Raw genomic sequence first — 18,369 nt, 5'->3', positions numbered from 1 at the left:
AGGCTGTGCCCCAAGTCCCTTCCCTACCAGCCTACAACTGCCCCCAACCACCTCCTCAGTCTCCACCCTGCTGCAGCTCCTTCACACTGCTTCCCATCACCTCACCCCTGTCTTTCCCCTTCTCTGTTTGCAGGAGGCAGCCCTGCCAGCAGTGTGGCGAGCCCAGTGCAGCATTCCTGGCTGGTAAGTTACGGTATTCCCAACAGATGTTTGCATTAAAGACCAAATCTGCATGGATTACGCAGCCTGCGGTGCACGTGACGTCACACAGAAAGGGAATGTCCAAACACATGGCGTGTTCAGGTGGCTGCAGCAAGCACATTCAAAAACAGCAGCAGCTTGCCAGACACCCAACACGTCTGAAGCATCGTTTGGGAGCAAGAAATAGCATCCCAGGAATTATGGTATGGAGGAGAGATCAAGAATACCCATGTAATTGTGCAGTGCACCGCCACCTGGACCAAACAGAAGGCCACAGTGGGTAAAGGTGTTACCAGACAGATTTTGCATAGTGGTCAATAGGCAGTGTTTCTCAGACTTTGGTGCTTAATTTGGAAATACTGTGGCCAGTTTGTTCCGTTTTGTTATGTTTTGTTGTTGTTGTTGTTTGTTTGTTTGACATACAAGTATCCTACTTTATAAAGTTCAAGTGTGCAAGCACCAAGCAAGTAACTCAGTCACAAATACTGGGGACTATGATGCTTTTATGCCACACTAGCAAATGTAAAGAGGTTATTAGGCATGTTAGCTAAACCCAAAAGAACAATGTGGTGCTGTCAGTGGATTAAAATTACTCAAATATGGACAATCCTATTCAGGAGGCCTTGGCAAAGTGTTGCTGTCTGTCAACAAACATTCACACCAGCAAGACAGCATTAGAGCTCATACTGCATTAATTCAGAGGAAAGAAAAAGACTCTTGTTTTGTTTTGGTTTTGGAGGAGGTGGATTCACCTTTGAGCACATAGGTTGTGTAACAGCCAGCTTCTGACCTGGAATTCGGCTTCCAGCACTTCCTGAGCACCCCGGCGCAGGTGCAGTGCTCCCACCCATGGTCCCCAGCCCCACGGTTTGGTCCTTGTTGTGTCAGGGGAGTGCGCGGCAGCATTGGCTGTGGACTTGTGGTTCAGTGATCAAACGCTCAGCAGAATTGGAGGCTGGTGTGTGAAACGCTGCTCTCCACATTTCTCTAGCATAGGGGTATCTCTCTGTAATGATCTAGGAATAGGGCAAGATTGTAAATTGATTAAATGCAGCATATTATAGTACTGTTCATAATTACTGTGACCTGGGGGGATACTGTGCTGTTTGCCAACATCGTCTGACATAGCTGTCAATGCTGTATCAACATTTTCCATGTGTCCCGTGTTCTGTGCATATGTAGGAATGTATCTCAAACAGGCAAAAGCTGCAAACAACTTCTGTTTCCAAGACTGCCAGCGATAGGGCTCCCCTAAGCATGCAGACACATAGATGTTAAAAGCAGGCACTCTGAGCCCCGTGACTTCTGTTCCTCAGCCTCACGGCCAGCTGGGGATAGGTTTGCTCAGGTTGCTTTTGCTGCTGCAGGAAGGGAGCTGAGCTGCTCCACTTCTCTCCTGCAACAGGGGCTTGCTGATGGTGTGCAGAGGATACAGCAGCCCCGTGCCAGCTTTGCTTTCTGCTGGGTGCACAAGCACAGCTTGCGCACGTGTTTCAGCACAGGGCTTATGTAAGTGTTTTGATGCAGGGACTTTAGCGTTGTGCCTGCCTGCAGAGAACTCCCTGTTCTGTGCACAGGTCGAGGTGCACAGTGGGGAGCTGTGTGCTATGGGTGAGCAGGGCAGGCGTGGCCCACGAAGGGCCTAAACATTTGGGAGATATCCACATTGCAGGTAAATCGGGTAATTAGCCCGGGGGAACCTGAGCAGCAGGGTGTTGCTTGGCGCTTCCCGCCCGACCAGTCCAACCAGCTGTGCTGCAGAGCACCCAAGGGCTCCGGGCACGCACGCAGGGCAGCAGCAGAGGCTCTGCTCCCAGCCTGCTCTCACAGCCCCAGCCCCACGGAGCTCTTGGGCCCGGGGCCGTGCCGTGGCATAGCCTGGCAGCCTCGGCAGTGCTCCCTCAGCCCCGCACAGCAGGCACTCCGTGGGCGATGCTGTATGGCACCTGCACGGGCGCCCGGCTCGGAGGCAAGCGGGGCCAGGCCCTGCCTGCTCCCTGCGCAACCCGCTCTGCGTCCCTCATTCCCCGTCCCGTCGCGGCCCTGCCCGTGGGGCTGCTCACGCCCTCGCCCCACTGTCACCAGCCGCTCAGGTGCTCTTCCTTCTCCCCGAGCGCCCTGACTCATCCCGCCCTGCCGCTGCCGCTGCCACGCCGCGTGCCTGCCCTCCTCCCTCTCGGGCCCACCCCTCGGCGCTGCTTGCCCCCGCTGTCCCAGCTCCTCCTCCCCCTGCCCCTTCCCTGCCGCTCCGGGCCGAGGGGGCACCGCCACCCCCCGCTGCCACCCGCAGGCCGCTCGCTGCCGGGCCGCAGGGAGGCGCCCCGCTCGCTGCCGCGCCCCGCTCCGCCCCGCGCCGGGGCCGCGCCGGGCGCACCTGGGAGAGGCCGCGGGACGCCAGCGGCGCCGGACGGGGACCCTGCGCCGGGCCCCCCCCCCCCCCCACCCCGAGATGGCGGCCCGGCGGCGGCGGTGGCGGGCGGCCCCCGAAGAGGACGGCGAGGAGGAGGAGGAGGAGAAGGAGGAAGGCAGCGACCAGGTGAGGGCGCGGCGGGGCCGTTGGGGCCGGCCCGTGCCATGGTAACGGCCGCCGGGGCGGGGGGGGCGCAGGCAGCAGCCGGGTGCTGGGGGTGGCGGGGCCCTGGCGCTGCGCGGCCGCCTCGGCAGGAGCCGTGCCTCAGCCGTTCCAGGCCGGGGGGCTCCGCGCTGTGTCGGGCGGGCACCCTCTGGGTGTCTGCTGGAGGTGTTGCACAGTAAGATGACAGCAAGGATTTATTTTCCGTATTAAGCTGTCTGTAGTGCCCTTGGCCGGCTGGAAAGATAAGCTAGCTTTCTGTGCTGAGTGTTGTGTAGGTCGCAGTTTGGGCCTCGTTTAAATGAGAGAACTTGGGTAAAGTATACAGTAGGGGACCTGATGGAAAGTATTTGGGACATCAGGATTCACAGATGCATCACTACACATATCCGTAGGTGCTTGTCTGTCTGTTTCTGCCTCTCACTTTCTTTCCAGCATGTGAATAGTGAGTTTCGCTTGGTTGTGTGCAGATCACCTGTTTTGCATGGCGATTGGGCCTGAAACTCGCCCCTTCCTCCGCAGCTGCTCAGGGTAGCTGTGATGCAGTGCATTTCCACTGGTTCCTACCTCACAGCTGAGAAACATGACCCTTTCCCATACTTAGAGCAGAAAACTTGGACGTCTCCTTCCGCATGGAAACTGCTCAGTACTTATGCAACTGTTGCTGACCCGATTCATCCAGTATTCCAGATAGGTAAAAGGGACGTGCTTGTGAAAGCACCTTGTTTGCCAAGGTAGAGAAGTGCTCTGTGTTTGCGCAAGAGCTCCAAGAACTCCGAGTATGTCGGGAGGCTTTTATCTCTTGGACTTTTAGTTGCTATTTTCAGTAGGCTGATACTGTTCTTGTTATGCTTACTAGGTCCTGAGATGCTCATTTCCTACATGAATTTAAGTAAAGTTGTTTTTTTCTCCACCCCCGATCAGTTCTTTTTCTTAGTGGTACGCAGAAAAGTTCAGTATTCACTTCTACTTCCTTACTTTCAAGTAAAAGGCAACTTCTTTGGTTTCGCATGAACATGGTGTGCCCTTTGTGAACCTTCTTCCCGACGTCCCGAGCTCCGCAAGGCTGTGTCCTCAGCTGCTCGCAGCCCTGCCAAGCTGATGGCTGCAGAATTCCTGTTGGCCTGCCTTTGCCCTGTGGACCTTGGTGATTCTATGAGTTTGTTGTTGCTTTGTGTTGTGCTACAGTGTGCAGGAGAGATCTCGAGGTCTTTCCTGTCCTATTTGCTGCAGCGTGCCTGGCATGCTTTTACTAACAATGTCAACATACCTTCATGAGTACTCTGCTGCCCAGAGACACGATTTGCTGTTAAAATACTTGGAGTTGCATGAAAATCCTGATGGCAGTGTTTGTTAGAGTAGAGCATTAGAGTCTGTCACAAATAACTTCAGTTTGTTTGGCAGTGTTGGAAGAAACAGAAAAATTTAGCTATGTTACTTTCACAGATAACCAAAGGGCTGGATATTTCCAAAACCGTAACTTGGGGAAGTGGTGGTGAATGAGAACTGCTGTAGGTAGAAAAGGAGGTGAAGGTTTAAGTCTGTGATTACATGTGAACAATTCTGAAAGTGTTTGTTTGTTTGTTTGTTTTGGGGGGAGGGTGGTGGTGGTGGTACTTTTTTTAACAGCTTGGAAAAGCAAGGTTTTATCATTCAGGATCTTCTGATGCTTTGATAGCCTGACTTAAGAGGAAGGTATCAAGGTACATCTCATGAAATATGCTCCAAGGTGCTCTCACTGAACTATTGACTTCAGTGTAACACTTGGGGTAGAGACTGCAGAAAGGTCAGTACTGGAGAAGAAAACTAAAGTAACCCTTATACTGGTAAAATGACAATAACTAAATTATTTTGCTTTAACATTTTTTTTTTCCCCAGATAAGTTGTTGGAAAATGTCTGTCTTGATTTCTTCTTAACATAGGTGATGCTGTATTGTCTGAGAAAAACATATTAGCAGTCTACCTGTGAGTTTCTTAGTGTGTCCTGGAAAAAAAAAACAGTACTAACAGAATATTGCAAGTGCCTTAGTAACAAGAACAATTTTGTGCATGGTTTGCTCAGCACGTGATAATTGCAGTGAAGAATGTGTGGTATGGAATGGCAATTAACATATGTTATTTTGGAGGATGATAGGCTCACAGATCTGGGGTTTTTATGCATGACACATGGCTGTATTTTTGTAGGTGCTGGAAAGCAAGCAGAAATCCGTGTGGAAGCTTAATTCCTGGTCAGACCTCCTGCTGGGGAGGCACAGTCTCCTGACTGTTTGAGGCCCTCCTTTTTAAGGCCAACTATTTCACAGAATCATAGAATTTCTAGGTTGGAAGAGACCTCAAGATCATCGAGTCCAACCTCTGACCTAACACTAACCAGTCCTCCACTAAACCATATCACTAAGCTCTACATCTAAATGTCTTTTAAAGACCTCCAGGGATGGTGACTCAACCACTTCCCTGGGCAGCCCATCCCAATGTCTAACAACCCTTTCAGTAAAATTATTGCTTAAGGATGGAAGGCTTGCTGTGTTTTCTTTTTTTTTTTTTTTAGGAACGTGACATAAAAACAAATCCCTACAACTAAACACACCTTCATTTTGGGGCAGCTGACAAATTCTGGAAACTGATGAGGATTGTAGTGTCAGTTACATGTGTTTGTTACGTGCTGAGCTTGTGGTAGTGACCAAGGAATTGTCAGGTTTGCCTTCTTCCCTGTACTCATCAGGCCTGCATCATCTCAGCCTTGTTGGATTTGTCCTTTTTGAGCTGATTAGATGGGTTCTTTGGAAGGAGCGTGAGCCTTCAAATGAAGAGAAGTGTAAGGTGTCTTAGTCATTAACAGAGTGCAACTTGGGCTGGTTTTGCTTAACCTTGGCAAAATGTGCAAATGGGTACCCACAGCATGAAAACCATAGCTTTTCATTTGTCATCCCTCATACAGAGGCTGTTACAGTGTGTTCTGCTTCGCCTAATCCCAGACCTAGTGAATGGAAGGAAGGGGTGCTGGGTTTTATAATGAGCTCCAAAACTGCATCTACAAGGTCAAAATGAAATTGCAAGACTGATGTAGATGTGTTTTTTTTTTTTTTTCTTTTTCCTTTGTGAGGGCATTTGTAGTGATTATGTTAGCATTTACTGTTGCAGTGATTGTTGTTATTCCTGGCTATAAACTGAAATGTTTATAATTGATCATATAACTAAGAAAACAAATAATAAGAAAAGCTTGTCCACCAGTGATGGGGTTATTACAGCACTTTTTATGCTAGAGATGATAATTGGTTAGCTTTTAGTCAACAGCTTCCTCTTTGGCCTCTGACCTGGCAAATTAAAAGTCTTATTCGGGAAACGTTTGTGGCTGTTATAGCATGAAATGGAAAATCAAGTACTCAAGGTCATTGTTGAGGTAAGGTGCAAAGGTAAATTTAAGATACAGTTCATGGTTTATCCCCCACTAGTTGTTTAGCAAATGAAAGCTTAAAAAAAAAAAAGGTAAACAGATGCAGCCATATAAAACTTGAAGTCTGCATCAGCCCCAAGTCCTTTGTAGCAGCAGCAAACTACTGAGAAATACATCTTAGGTGAGCACAGGAAGACTTGTTCTTTAACGGGTTCAGGTGCTCTGAGAAATGCCACAACTGAGGTGCTAGAATTGGGAAATCTAAAAAATTGGTTCTCATTAGGAGCATAAGTGAAAATCGTATTACATATCAGAGGAATAAAACTAAGCATATGTATTTTGACTGCTTAAACAGCAATGGAGTATGGAACCATGTGCAGCAATACTGAAAGCCCGACATGCATCAAAAGACTTGGGGTTTTCCATAGTTCTCCATGCTTAAGGGAGAGAGCACCTCTGCTATGCACAAGCAAGGATTAATACTAAAGACTCTAAGTTGTGGTTTTAGGGCCAGGATTACTGCCCGTTATCAGCAGTCAGGTAGTGTCCTCTAGTTCTGTACAAATAGCTTTTTGTACTCAGGTGCAGATTGTAGTGGTTGGAATGTGACTTTGCAAAAGGCCTGTGGCTCTCCCGGCTCTCCCCTGTCTGCCCTCTCTCCCCTCTTCTTTCTCATTATAAAGTCTGTAGTTGATTTCCTAAGGAATAGTACTACAGCACTGGAAGAAAATGTCTGAATACTAAGGCTGCAAGCACATGAATCCCTGTTTTGTTACTTGCATTTTCGACAGCCTCCCTGAGGCCTGGGCCACACTTGCAGTACAGTGATGCCCATTAATTACAGGCATGCCCATTAATTACATACCACCTCCAGTGCTGGGCTTGCAGGGTAGGCCGGGGCCAGGCCTGCAACACCCTGGCCAATTCCTGCCACCACCCAGCCACGGGCCAGGCTACTGAGCCCACCAGGCCCCTGACCCAAACCTCTCCCAGTTCAGCCTGCTGCTGGGCAAACTTTGGGGCACAGCCTTGGTCGTGGACACTGGGGCTTGGCAGGCCTTGTCTTTTAGGTGTAGGTTACTCCCAGAGGTCATCAGCTGCTGAGGCTGTGATTATGTTCAAGCCCAGCTTCCCAAAGGCCAGCAGATTAAGAGGAAAGGCTGAAGGCTATAAAGAGAGTAACCCTGTGATGGCTTGGACTGTAGGCCTTATTAGTTCTGTGGTGTTTTTTTATGCGGAGTTGGAGGTATGTCTACTCTCTTCCAAAATGCCAAAAATATTCAAGACTCGGGAAGAAAATAATAGTATTAAGGACAAGTTGGAAACAAAAGCTGACCTGTTTGTGGAAATAGGTTGAGGATAAACAAGTAAAGAAAACAGCCCACAGGGATCTGGGACGAGGAGGCTGGAAAGAGAGGAAGAGTTAGAAACCACAGTACAGCACTGGTGGAAAAGGTTTCGAGTACAGTTCATAGAATCACAGAATATCCTGAGTTGGAAGGGACCCGTAAGGATCATTGAATCCAACTTCTGGCTCCATCCAGGTCTACCCAAAAAACTCAGCCCATATGACTATGCACAGTCCAAACACTTCTTGAACTCCAGCAGGCTTGGTGCCATGGCTACATCCCTGGGGAGACATCCCACGATGATGTCAGCCAGGTCTCTAAGCACACTGGGATGGATCCCATCCAGACCCATGGACTTGTATGGATCCAGGTGGGGCAGCAAATCCTGCACATGTTCAGGGCTGGTTGGAAGTTTGTCATTCCCACCGTCATGGTCGCCCAGGGTCCAGAAGCACATCCTCAGCATTGAAGACAGAGGCAAAGAAGGCATTAAACGTCTCTGCTTTGCCTAAGTCCTTGTCTGTGAGGTGACCTTCCCCATCAAGTAGTGGACCCTATGTTTTCTCTGGTCCTCCCTTTTTCTATTCACATATTTAAAAAGGTCATTTTTATTGTCTTCCACAGACCTGGACAGCTTCAACTCTAGTTGGGCTTTGGCCACACAAATTTTCTCCCTACAAACATGAACAGCATCCCTGTATTCCTTCCACGTTGCCTGACCCTGCTTCCAGCAGCTGTACACTTTTTTTTTCTGCCTAAGCTCCAGAAGAAGATTCCTTGTCAGCCAAGTAACTTCATGGTCCCCAGAGCTGTTAGGAGCTGATGAAGCTGGTTATGTAGGATGGGCTGCAGGCTGTTTGGGATGGTGAGGAGGTGAGGCAAGCCCAAGAGGTCATGAGGAAACTCAGCCCTTGCCAAAGACAGCTCTGCTGCTCCCTGCTGTGCTACAGCTGAGCAGCATTCCAACTGCCAAGAGTTAAGCATTTGGTCATGTAAGGATGAAGTAAATCTGCACATTCAGTGTTAGCTGCTACTGAGGGGAGGAAAAAAAACCTGTTGCCAGTTCACTCTCACTGTTGATGAGAATTTGTACACTAGACCGCCTATTTTTTGTCTTTGCTATGCTGAAAGTTCTGTCTAGGTGTGTTCCTGAGTGGTCATGAGTGAATGGTGAAGAAACAATGCCATGCTGGGGTCATACCAAGAGATTATTCTGAATAATATTGTGTCCATAGCATATCTGGTCACTTTATAGTTTGTTCTTGGATCATGTATTTTCAAGCTGGATTGATCAAGTTCCCCACAATAAAAATATGAGAGACTGTGACAGCAACCTCTTCTTGCTCTGGAATGGAACTGTTTTGTCAGGTACTCCATTTAGTTTCTTCATGCAACAAGACCAGAAAAGCCGTGACCTTCTTCCATAGAAGATGAGTTAAAATGAAGGTGAGGGAGTACGTTAGAGAGTTGGGGATTTTTGTTAAACCCATGTTTTATGTCACTCGTAGTATTTCTGAGAAACATAGATCCCCTATGCTTATGTAGGTGGGTAGAAAGAGTGCAGAGGGTGTCAAGTGCCCTTGAACATGGCAGGTCATGTTACAGCATCTGAATACTGGCCTTAGAAGACATGTCAGTATAGTATTTACATGCCAATACAGTGTTACTGCAGTATTTATAGTTTAAGTACTACATCATAGTTGTCTTGACTTGAGGAACTGATAATTCCTGCATCTCCATGTAAGACATAAGCTTGTGACTGCATACTATTTTATGAAATAACTAATATTATTGCATGTTGAGTTTGTTTAGTGTGCTTTGCCTTTTTTTTTGTTGTTGTTGTTGGTCATAGGAAGCAGATTTGATTGAAAGACTTGATGATTTGGATCTTAGAAATGATTGTGATGTTCCAGATGTTCCTTCATCAATAGACAGCACTCCAGAAATCCTCAGAAGGGCTTTGTCGGGTTTGTCTGCCAGGTATAGTAAAACAAACAAGCTCTCATATTTGAGAGCTGCTGAATAAAATCATTACTGATTGTATTGAGGTTTTAATTTTTGTTTGATCTACATGAAAATTAAAGACTAAATTTTTATTTGATATCATGATTGATATGTTTATGCTTCAGCCTGTTTAGTGCAATTTTTTTTGCATAGGACCTGAAGATTGCCCATGTGAGCATTTCTAAATGAATTGCCACAATGTTTAGCTACAGTTTAGATAAACATTTGTGGTGGTTCAGTCTATGTATCAACAGATAAGATCAACAGATATTCCTTTACCTGGCAAAGCAGCGGCTTTGCTAACATAGGCAGTCAGCAATCCCCTGGTTTTGTCTGCCAGTCCTCAAAGATTTCTATGCTTTTTTCCTGGTAGCCTTTCTTTCATGGGTAAGCCTTTATGTGGCTGGTTCCCCATGGCTCCTGCTGTGAAACCCTCCCTGGGGATCATGATGTATTTTCACAGCACCTTTAAGGAGGGGCTGATGCATTAGATGGCAAATGAAGGCATTTTGTGGGGAGGAGAGGGATGGGGAAGAGGAAAGATGGCTCACTTGGCTTTCTTTATTGTGTCCCCTCGTGAGGTGGCTGGCTGCTTGGTTCTGTGTTTCTTACTATGTGTCTTATTAAGCAAGATGCCTGGTCTTCCTTCTGGTAACCATCTACTTGAGTCTTTGGTTAGGGAAGGAAGTGGCCATTATATTTAATTCTTACTGGTTGCTTTTTATTCTCTTTTTTCTTGGCAGATGGAAGAACTGGTGGATTCGTGGAATTCTAACTCTAGCTATGATTTCTGTGTTTTTTTCTGATAATATACATGGGATCTTTCATGCTGATGCTTCTGGTAAGTTTGTTTAAAATCTTCTATTGTGCAAGAGTTACTTCATCTCCTTGTCATGCATAAGAAATAGGTGGAAGTCAAGTGCAGACATTACAGAAGACATTTTGTCTCTTAATTTGGTAAATACAAGTATTCTTGAAAAATTGGAAGAGTTTTCAATTGGACCTTGTGGATGAAGGCCTTCTCAGCTACTTAAATTAGGTAGGAATTAAACAAACAAGTTATAAGCTTCGATGTAAAGAACTGTTTGAGATTAATGTCATTCATTTGCTTGGCTTGTTCCCACTACCTTCTCATACCTTCTTTAAGACTTGCTTGAAATACACAGAAAGAGAGTTCCATTTTTCAGGCTGAGAAAAGCAAGCAGCTTTTGTCTGCCGGCAGTGCCTGGCTCTAAAAGACTTTGCTCACTCATGCTCTGTTAATTCCTTGCTTCTCTTTCCTTGCTTCTCTCCAGGGCTCTCTAGGGTTTATCCATAGAATGGAGATAGGTGCCTGTCCAAGGTGCAGAGATAAAATGTTTTTTTAGGCCATGAATTGAACAAATATCATCATAACATTCATACACACTGCATACTACCTCTTCCCATCATTTTTATGGCTGGTATTCTTAGTGAGTAATGGTTTAACTATTTTTTCCAGCCATGACAAGCAACAAACAGGGATGTGGCTTCTAGAACACTGAAATTAATGCTTGTGAGTAGCTGCTTTGATTTTTGACTAAATTTGCAAAATATTTTTTTTTTTTTTTTTTTTTTTTTTTTCCCCATGCCTACTCTGAAACACTCTTGGACAGTAATGTCTTGAGATACCGGAATGCTTGTTCACCAGTATTATGGCCTGTATTAGAGTCCCTGTCTGAATGAGTCTAGTTTGTATTTCCTGTTGTCAGAAGAATGACACAAGCTTGTAATTCACAGTTTCATTGGTGGACGATGTCTTTGAGTGTATGACGAAACAACAAAACAAAGCTTCATTACAGTGTAGGTCATTGTAGAGGCATTTTTCACATGTTTTTTTTTAGTATAACACTTCCAGAATGAGAACTGGAGCACAAACAGTTTGCAGTTCAATTTGGTGTATTCATAGTATGCTCGAAGACTGCAGTCATGGGCAAAGCTGCCGGGAGATGAACCAAAAAGCTAGTATAGAAATAATATAGAACTCTTCCTTTTGACTATAAAACAAAACTCAGAATGGTTCTCTAATCAACTGTTTCTCAATTTGACATTTGTTACCATGCAAAAAGGAATGGAGGAATAAAACAGTTCTGCTCATGAATTATTTTATTTCACTGGAATCACATAACTTAAATTGTCACAGCTTTTGTTGTGCCAAAACCAAATCTTAATACTGAGATGGAAAATGTTTGGAGACTTGTAGGGAAGTCCAGCTAAGCTGGGAAGAGAAGCTGTAAGACTTGTATCAGAGGTTGAGAATATACTTTACATTTGTCTGGAGGTAACACGCACAAGTTTCCATGCCTTCATCCCCAAATGTCCTTTTCCACTTTAAGGCGTAATCCTTTACTGGTGCTATTTTGTGTAGCGATTGGGTTTATAATGTAGACAAATCAGACGAGAGAGCATGAGACGGACAGACATCAAAGTTAACTCGCTAAGGTGATGTGATACCCTATAGGCTGTGGTTACGTGTTGAGCAAGGTGAAATGTGTTCGTGAGCGCATGTGCTAAGAGAAATCCTGCAAAGCCTGGTGTGATGATATGCATGGTTGGTGTAGGTAGGTTCATCCTCTAGCCTCTGCACAGGATTACTGCTGACCCATATTTGGAAATATGTGGTATTGGGGCAAGGTCATCTCCTTGGTGACTACGGCTTAGGTGAACTGGCTGAGACCTTCAGAGTGCAGCAGCTCACAGGACACACTTACAGACTTGCACAGACAAGCACAGCAGTATGAGATGACAAACAACATGGAGGCTGTGCAGGGTGTGACGTTTGGACCTGCGGTAGGTGAGCAGTGCCTCTTCTCATCAGTGCTAATTAGCAGCACATGCTTACCCTTAATGAGGCTCTTGCAGATGGAAGACTTGGCTGTCCACGTTCTGTTGCAGAGTCCATTTTTTTTTTCCACTGGACTTTGAAAATTTTGCTTAAATTGAAAAATTAAATGTAACCAAAAGTAGTAGAAGAGCCTACTCTTTACAGGAAATGATTTTTTACTTCCTGCTGCCAAACTGCTTTGGTGAGGAAAAGTAAGGAGCTTTCCCTTATTTCTGGAGGGATTTCTTGCAGCTAGCCCAGTATGCCTTTTCTCAACAACTGTACTTCCCTGTGTTCTTGCTTGGAAGCTGCCTTCTTTCTGCATGGAATTTGGATTCAGAATAATTTTTTCCCCTTAACACAGGTTGCAGTACTCCGCACAGCCTTCAAGAAACAACTATAGTGTATCTGCATAGCTTTTTTCTTTTTGTTTTAGGTCTTGAGCATCCAAGTGAAATGTTTCCATGAGATCATTACTATAGGTTACAGAGTCTATCACTCCTATGATTTACCATGGTTTAGATCCCTCAGCTGGTGAGTAGCAAACAAGACCATCAATAAGTAGAGATTTGAAATTTAAGTCTCTTCATTCTTTGTATCCTGTTGTAGTGCAAGGATAGCTTTGTAGGTTGTGTACACATGGAAAACTTGACATCTGTTTCTACTGCAGGATTCTCTGTGTGCATGTATGTATACTTGAAGTCAGAATTAAACATCTGAAAGCTACCTAAAAATGTGCATAGCCAAATAATCACCTGATCAGTATTATCTGAACAGCTTTGACTTTTTTTTTTGTATTTACCTTTGTGTAAGAAAATAACCAAATAGTTACTTTGAAGTGCTCCTTTTCATGCATAAGTAACTAAAATCATCATGTACAAGTTGTAAATCCTCACTCATTTTGCATTTAATCGCAATCACAGGAGTGAATAAATAGAGGTGTCAAGGGATCTTTTGATAGCCAGAAGATATAATTAATGTTACTGGCAAATCCCAGATAGTTGTGGGAATGCCCTGCTTATGCAGGGCTCTGTAGGGCTGGGGAAAAGATTTTCTACTTCTGAGTTCTGGGAGGAGAGATGAAGGCATTTGATTAAGAGGGAGTGTTTTAGGAGGATATTGGGCACATGTTGTCTCTAAGGTGCTTGAGGACATAATTGTTCAGACCTGACCTATTTTATTTTTTTGTTTGTTTGTTCAATTAATTGAAGTGATCCAAGGTACTCCTGCCTCTTGTCACATTGCTTCTCACTTTTAGAAGCAATTTTACTGTGAAATATCAATTTATTCTGTCAGCTCTCTGTACAAGCTAGTTGGTTCCCTTTGCTCAGTCCTGGGTTATCAGTAGGACTTGTCTATCGTCTGTATTATTCTGTGGGTTCTGGATCTACTGCTGCAACAGAATCAGGTATTTATGACTTGCAGTCCTGCCAAAATCTTTAGAGGATGTGCACCTTGTACCGCTTTGTCTGGTTTGGCATTTAACCACAGTCACCTGCATACATGGAGCTCAAAATCAACTTTTCTGTTGCCGTGCTAGTTAAAATCAAAGTTTTGTTCAGTTGAACAGATGCAAGATATTGTTCTGTACTTTGAGAATATCTCAAAAGGACTTGCCCAAGTGTGGAGCACAAGTAGTTCTGTATGAAAGGATTTCTGCAATATCTGTTTTTCTAGTGTGGTTGCTGTAGAAGAAATAAACAACCAAAATTTGCTTGCTAAAAGTGAAAGAATGGAATGGTACTTGCATTTTGTTTCCATTGTGAACCTTTTCCACTTTCCACCTTTTGGGTTTTCTTTTTGTGTGTCGGGTGGGAGGATAGGGGAGAGGGTTTTTTTTTTGTTGTTGTTGTTGTTTTTGTTTGATTTGTTTTGTTTTGTTTTTGTTTTTAATGAATGACACGATGTATTACCTTGTTTAAGTAACAGCTGCCTCTTGTCTGTTTCAGGTACTTTTTGCTGTGTGTCAACTACTTTTTTTACGGGGAAACTGTGGCTGATTACTTCGGTACATTTGTTCAGAGAAGAGAACAGCTTCAGTTTCTAATTCGTTACCACAGGTTTATATCTTTTGCACTCTATCTGGCAGGTAAGTGAAGGAAATGGCAGAAATGGAAGAACAGTGTGCTGCATTTGTTTCTGTGCCTGTTTTGCTTTGTTTTTAAGAAAAAAGCTTCTTAGCTCTATCTATTCTATTACTCTTTTTCTGGTGCTGTTGGAGGAAATTTACACTTTTATCATCAAAATATAAGTATAAATTTTGCATTCACCTAGAAGAAGGTAGTAGTCTAAAAAACAGTTGATGCTTGTTGGAAGGTTGAGCTAATAGTACTCATTAAGAGTCAACATGAATTAATTTTGATAGCAGAAGAATTTGGGTTCAGTACCTGAATGTATCAAGAGTAGTTTGTCAGTTTGTGGAAATGGCTTATATGTGTCATTACTGTGATGGGTTATGGCTGTTGTTACTGTGATAGGAAACGGCTTGTATGTGTCATTACTGCGATGGGTTAATGCTTTATTGTGTAAGTGTTCTGCCAGGGCTACAGCAATAAGGTGTGTGATTATATTGTAAAGTGTTTATTCAAAAGGCCTCAGACTTTATTTTGTCTGTGAGATACTCTTTTGCTTGCCTCATGGATAAATGTTCCTCCCAGTCCAGGGAAAGAGTTCTTTAACAGCCTCCTTCCTGTCTCTGTGAACAAGTAAATGCAGTCCATGCGGCTTTCAGAAACACAACGTTAATGTTACTTTAGCCTTAAAAGTAATCAGCTGAAGACTCAGGTTGACCTAAGAGATGGGGAGACTGCCACACTGCAAGTATTTGTAAAATAGATGAAGAAACCTGATCTTCATAAAGAACTTTGTCTACTGCTACTGTTTTGTAAACCAGACAAAACTTCTACTTCATGCTTAGATCACAAACTAGCAACCAGCCTTGCAAGACGCAATCTGACCTTTTCCAGCCAGCTTCTCCCCAAGGAACCTAACACAACTAATGCTCATGGCTGCTGAAGGGCAAGGAGGGGGAGAGCAGGCAGCAGCCACATACCCAGTGGGAGGCCAGGGGTCCTGCGGGTGGCCACCAGCCTCGCTCCTGCAGGGCGCTGTCATAGGGAAGGCCGGGACTCCGCATGCCCCCCAAGTTGAGGGGTGATATGTCTCCCTGGAATCTGCACTCTGCAGCATGCCTCAAGGTTCTGTTGCCTGCAGCTGTGTGCCTCTCTGGGGTAGAGGGGTGAGCTGGTGTTCACCTTCAGGTTATTTCCTGTTTGTCATTCAAATCAAGCTTGTTGGTCTGGCTTTGGGCACCTGATGGTCTCATCCCCTAAAATTGATGTCCATGATGTGACCTTGTAAGTAATGAAACGGATGCTTCCTACTGATGTCAATAAAATCTTATGCTCTAGTGAGAAGAATTCTCTGCCTGTGGTTACCAAACAGAAGTAGGTGCTCCAAACAGGCAGGTTGGAGACTGCTCCAAGGGAAGAGAATTATTGGTGTATGGTGGTTCAGTGTAATTACACATTCAATAGTACAAACTATGCTTGCTTTGTTTTACAGGCTTCTGCATGTTTGTTCTGAGCTTAGTGAAGAAACACTACCGTCTGCAGTTTTATATGGTGTGTATTACCTACTTTGCCCTGGTCAGTTGCGTACATATATCACTAGAAAGGGTCATGTCCTTACGTTCATAAAATACCTTGGAAGGTGGGGGTGTGAAACCAAGTGATGTTGGGCTGTTGGGTGTCTCTACCTATACATTGGGGCTTCTTATCATCTCACAAAGCAGTCTTTCACTGCGCGAGGCCCTGTACACACTGTGACACTGCTCCTGTAGTGGCAGGTGGACAAGGGAGAGGCTCCCTCTGAGTGCGTGCGCCTTCCGTGCAGGTTGGAAGCCAGACACATTCGGCATGGGGTGGGACATGGTTCTGATGTCTCAAGCACCTCTTTGTAGAGGCTCCATTGCAGTGCTAGGATGGAAACCTGACCTGAACGCCTGCACAGGAGTTGGAGTCTGTGACACTTAACAGTTGTTCTGGCCCCGTGCTGTGCCCCAGTAGATCATTCTTGTCCAGTAAGAAACCAGTGTTTCTGACTCCCAAATTTGATTAAAAATAGGAATGATCAGAAGCAACAGTAAAACAGTAATGCAGTACTACTTGTCTTTAAAGAACTTGAGTGATCAGGGTGTTGTGCAACCTTAAAGATTACTTAAAGGTCAGTGGCTGCAGTTAACCCCTTTGTTTCTACAGTGCCTTAGGTGACACTTTACCACTGCGGGTCCCTCATTTTGGACTAGGACTTAGCTGAGCACTATAGCATTAAAAAACAACAGAAATTATATTCAAAAATGATTTACCCTATTTGTGGGAGAAGTTGCTTCACTGGGGGGAGATGCAGCTTTTTGGGGAGAGGTGATTTTGGTTTTGTAATCGACAAAGCACGTTATCTTTGAATTGGCACAAGGTAATTATATTTTTCCCTGATATCCCTCTCTTCCCTCCCCTCTCTTGCCTCTTCCCCCCCCTCCCTGGAAAAGGAAGGATAAACAAGTGTAGTCAGTCATTTAACATTGTGATTGTCCAGAAAGCATTAAGGTGTGACTACAGAAGAATTTCAGTAGAACAGAGGGGAACCTTTTTTTGAGGAGGGAACAGGGGACGGAGACTGAAGAGTAGAAGCCATTTGTTTTGCACTGGTTTTTCAGTACCACTGTATGATTAATACATGTTTTGCTGCAGAGATGCTTTAGTTAACCAGCAGGTAATATTTTCAGGAAGGTTGAGTCAGCTCTTGCACCTGCTTTCAGACTCTTCAGGTTTCTTAACTGCAAGTAGATGCTGGCTGCCATAGGAAAGCACACATGATAAGGAAATTTAAGGAAGTAGGACATCCTGAGTATTAACTAGCACAGCCATTGTGTGCTTGAATTCAGTGTTGCCTGGAAAAATGACCAGGTCTTTATCTGTGAGTTTTTGGAAAGCAAAATGTAATGTAGAAGCTTTGGAAACCACTTTACTGCATACTGCTGCTACTGAATAAACACTAGGTACACTGTGTAGTATTGGTGAAATTGACAGTTGAAATAGCCATGCCCATAAAAATTAACAATTAGTTTTCACTTATCCTGAGAAATTCCATCTTTCCTAAGAGGACCAGTATTCTGTCATGATATCCACATCTGTGTAACATGACTCTTTCATGAGTTCTTCATTGCCATTTTATTGTTACAGTTCTAACTTGTCTTTTACGTATGTATATGCAGAATATCACATTGCTTATGTTTCTTTGCTGCTTTCATGCTGAAGGTATATGTCTCACTAAATTGGAAGTTAAACTGCATGTTAAAAAATTCCGGGTAAAGGAAAACGATGGGGAAACCTTTTAAAGTTTCGGTCCTTGCTTCTGAAAGCCAGCTGAATTGTGATGTACCGTATGCATGCATCTCTTGTCTTACTGCTAGATCTGGTCTACCTGTGAGCTCCTCAGGGCTCCTCTAGCTGACGTGCCAGTACTGATGGAGGTGTACTGATTGGTGTTTTCACTAACTGTTGTGTTGTTGCATTGTTAACAGTTCGCATGGACTCATGTCACTTTGCTGATCACTGTAACTCAATCTCATCTAGTCATCCAAAATCTCTTTGAAGGCATGATCTGGTAAGGGAAAAAGTAACAAACTAATTTGTAACTATTGCATTGAAAGGTTGGCTCTGTTACATAGCAGATCTAATTAGGGAGAGATCTAATTAGGGAGTTAGGGAATAACCACGAGAGCAGTCGAAGCTGCACCAAGTAAGAAGCATCCATGCTTAGTTGGAGGGGGAATCGGAGGTGGTGGGAGCAGTGACATAAGGGGTATAGGGCAGTGGGCAGAAACCCCTTAAGCTTGATAGGCAGCCACAAGTATGGTAGTTTCAAACAACTGCTTCATTTATGTGCAAGGATCAGGGTTAATCCCAAGTATGGTCAACTATCTCCCATGGCATTTGGTGAAGATGGG

At 44.6% G+C, this 18,369-nt stretch overlaps 1 protein-coding gene across 1 annotated transcript in view; it reads left to right on the top strand.

The window, feature by feature from the left end:
• The first annotated feature begins 2,650 nt into the window (after positions 1 to 2,650).
• CDS1 (CDP-diacylglycerol synthase 1) overlaps positions 2,651 to 18,369 on the top strand; it is a 28,667-nt gene continuing 12,948 nt past the window's right edge. Inside the window, 8 exon segments of the mRNA XM_032186837.1 lie at positions 2,651 to 2,737; positions 9,369 to 9,496; positions 10,264 to 10,315; positions 10,317 to 10,361; positions 12,799 to 12,896; positions 14,312 to 14,451; positions 15,927 to 15,985; positions 17,944 to 18,026. Coding sequence (XP_032042728.1) covers positions 2,651 to 2,737; positions 9,369 to 9,496; positions 10,264 to 10,315; positions 10,317 to 10,361; positions 12,799 to 12,896; positions 14,312 to 14,451; positions 15,927 to 15,985; positions 17,944 to 18,026 — 692 coding nt within the window.

Source organism: Aythya fuligula, chromosome 4 (genome assembly GCF_009819795.1).
Source record: "Aythya fuligula isolate bAytFul2 chromosome 4, bAytFul2.pri, whole genome shotgun sequence".
Classification (NCBI taxonomy): domain Eukaryota; kingdom Metazoa; phylum Chordata; class Aves; order Anseriformes; family Anatidae; genus Aythya; species Aythya fuligula.
Note: the sequence above shows the minus strand (reverse complement) of the source record. Positions and strands in the feature narration are given on the sequence as shown.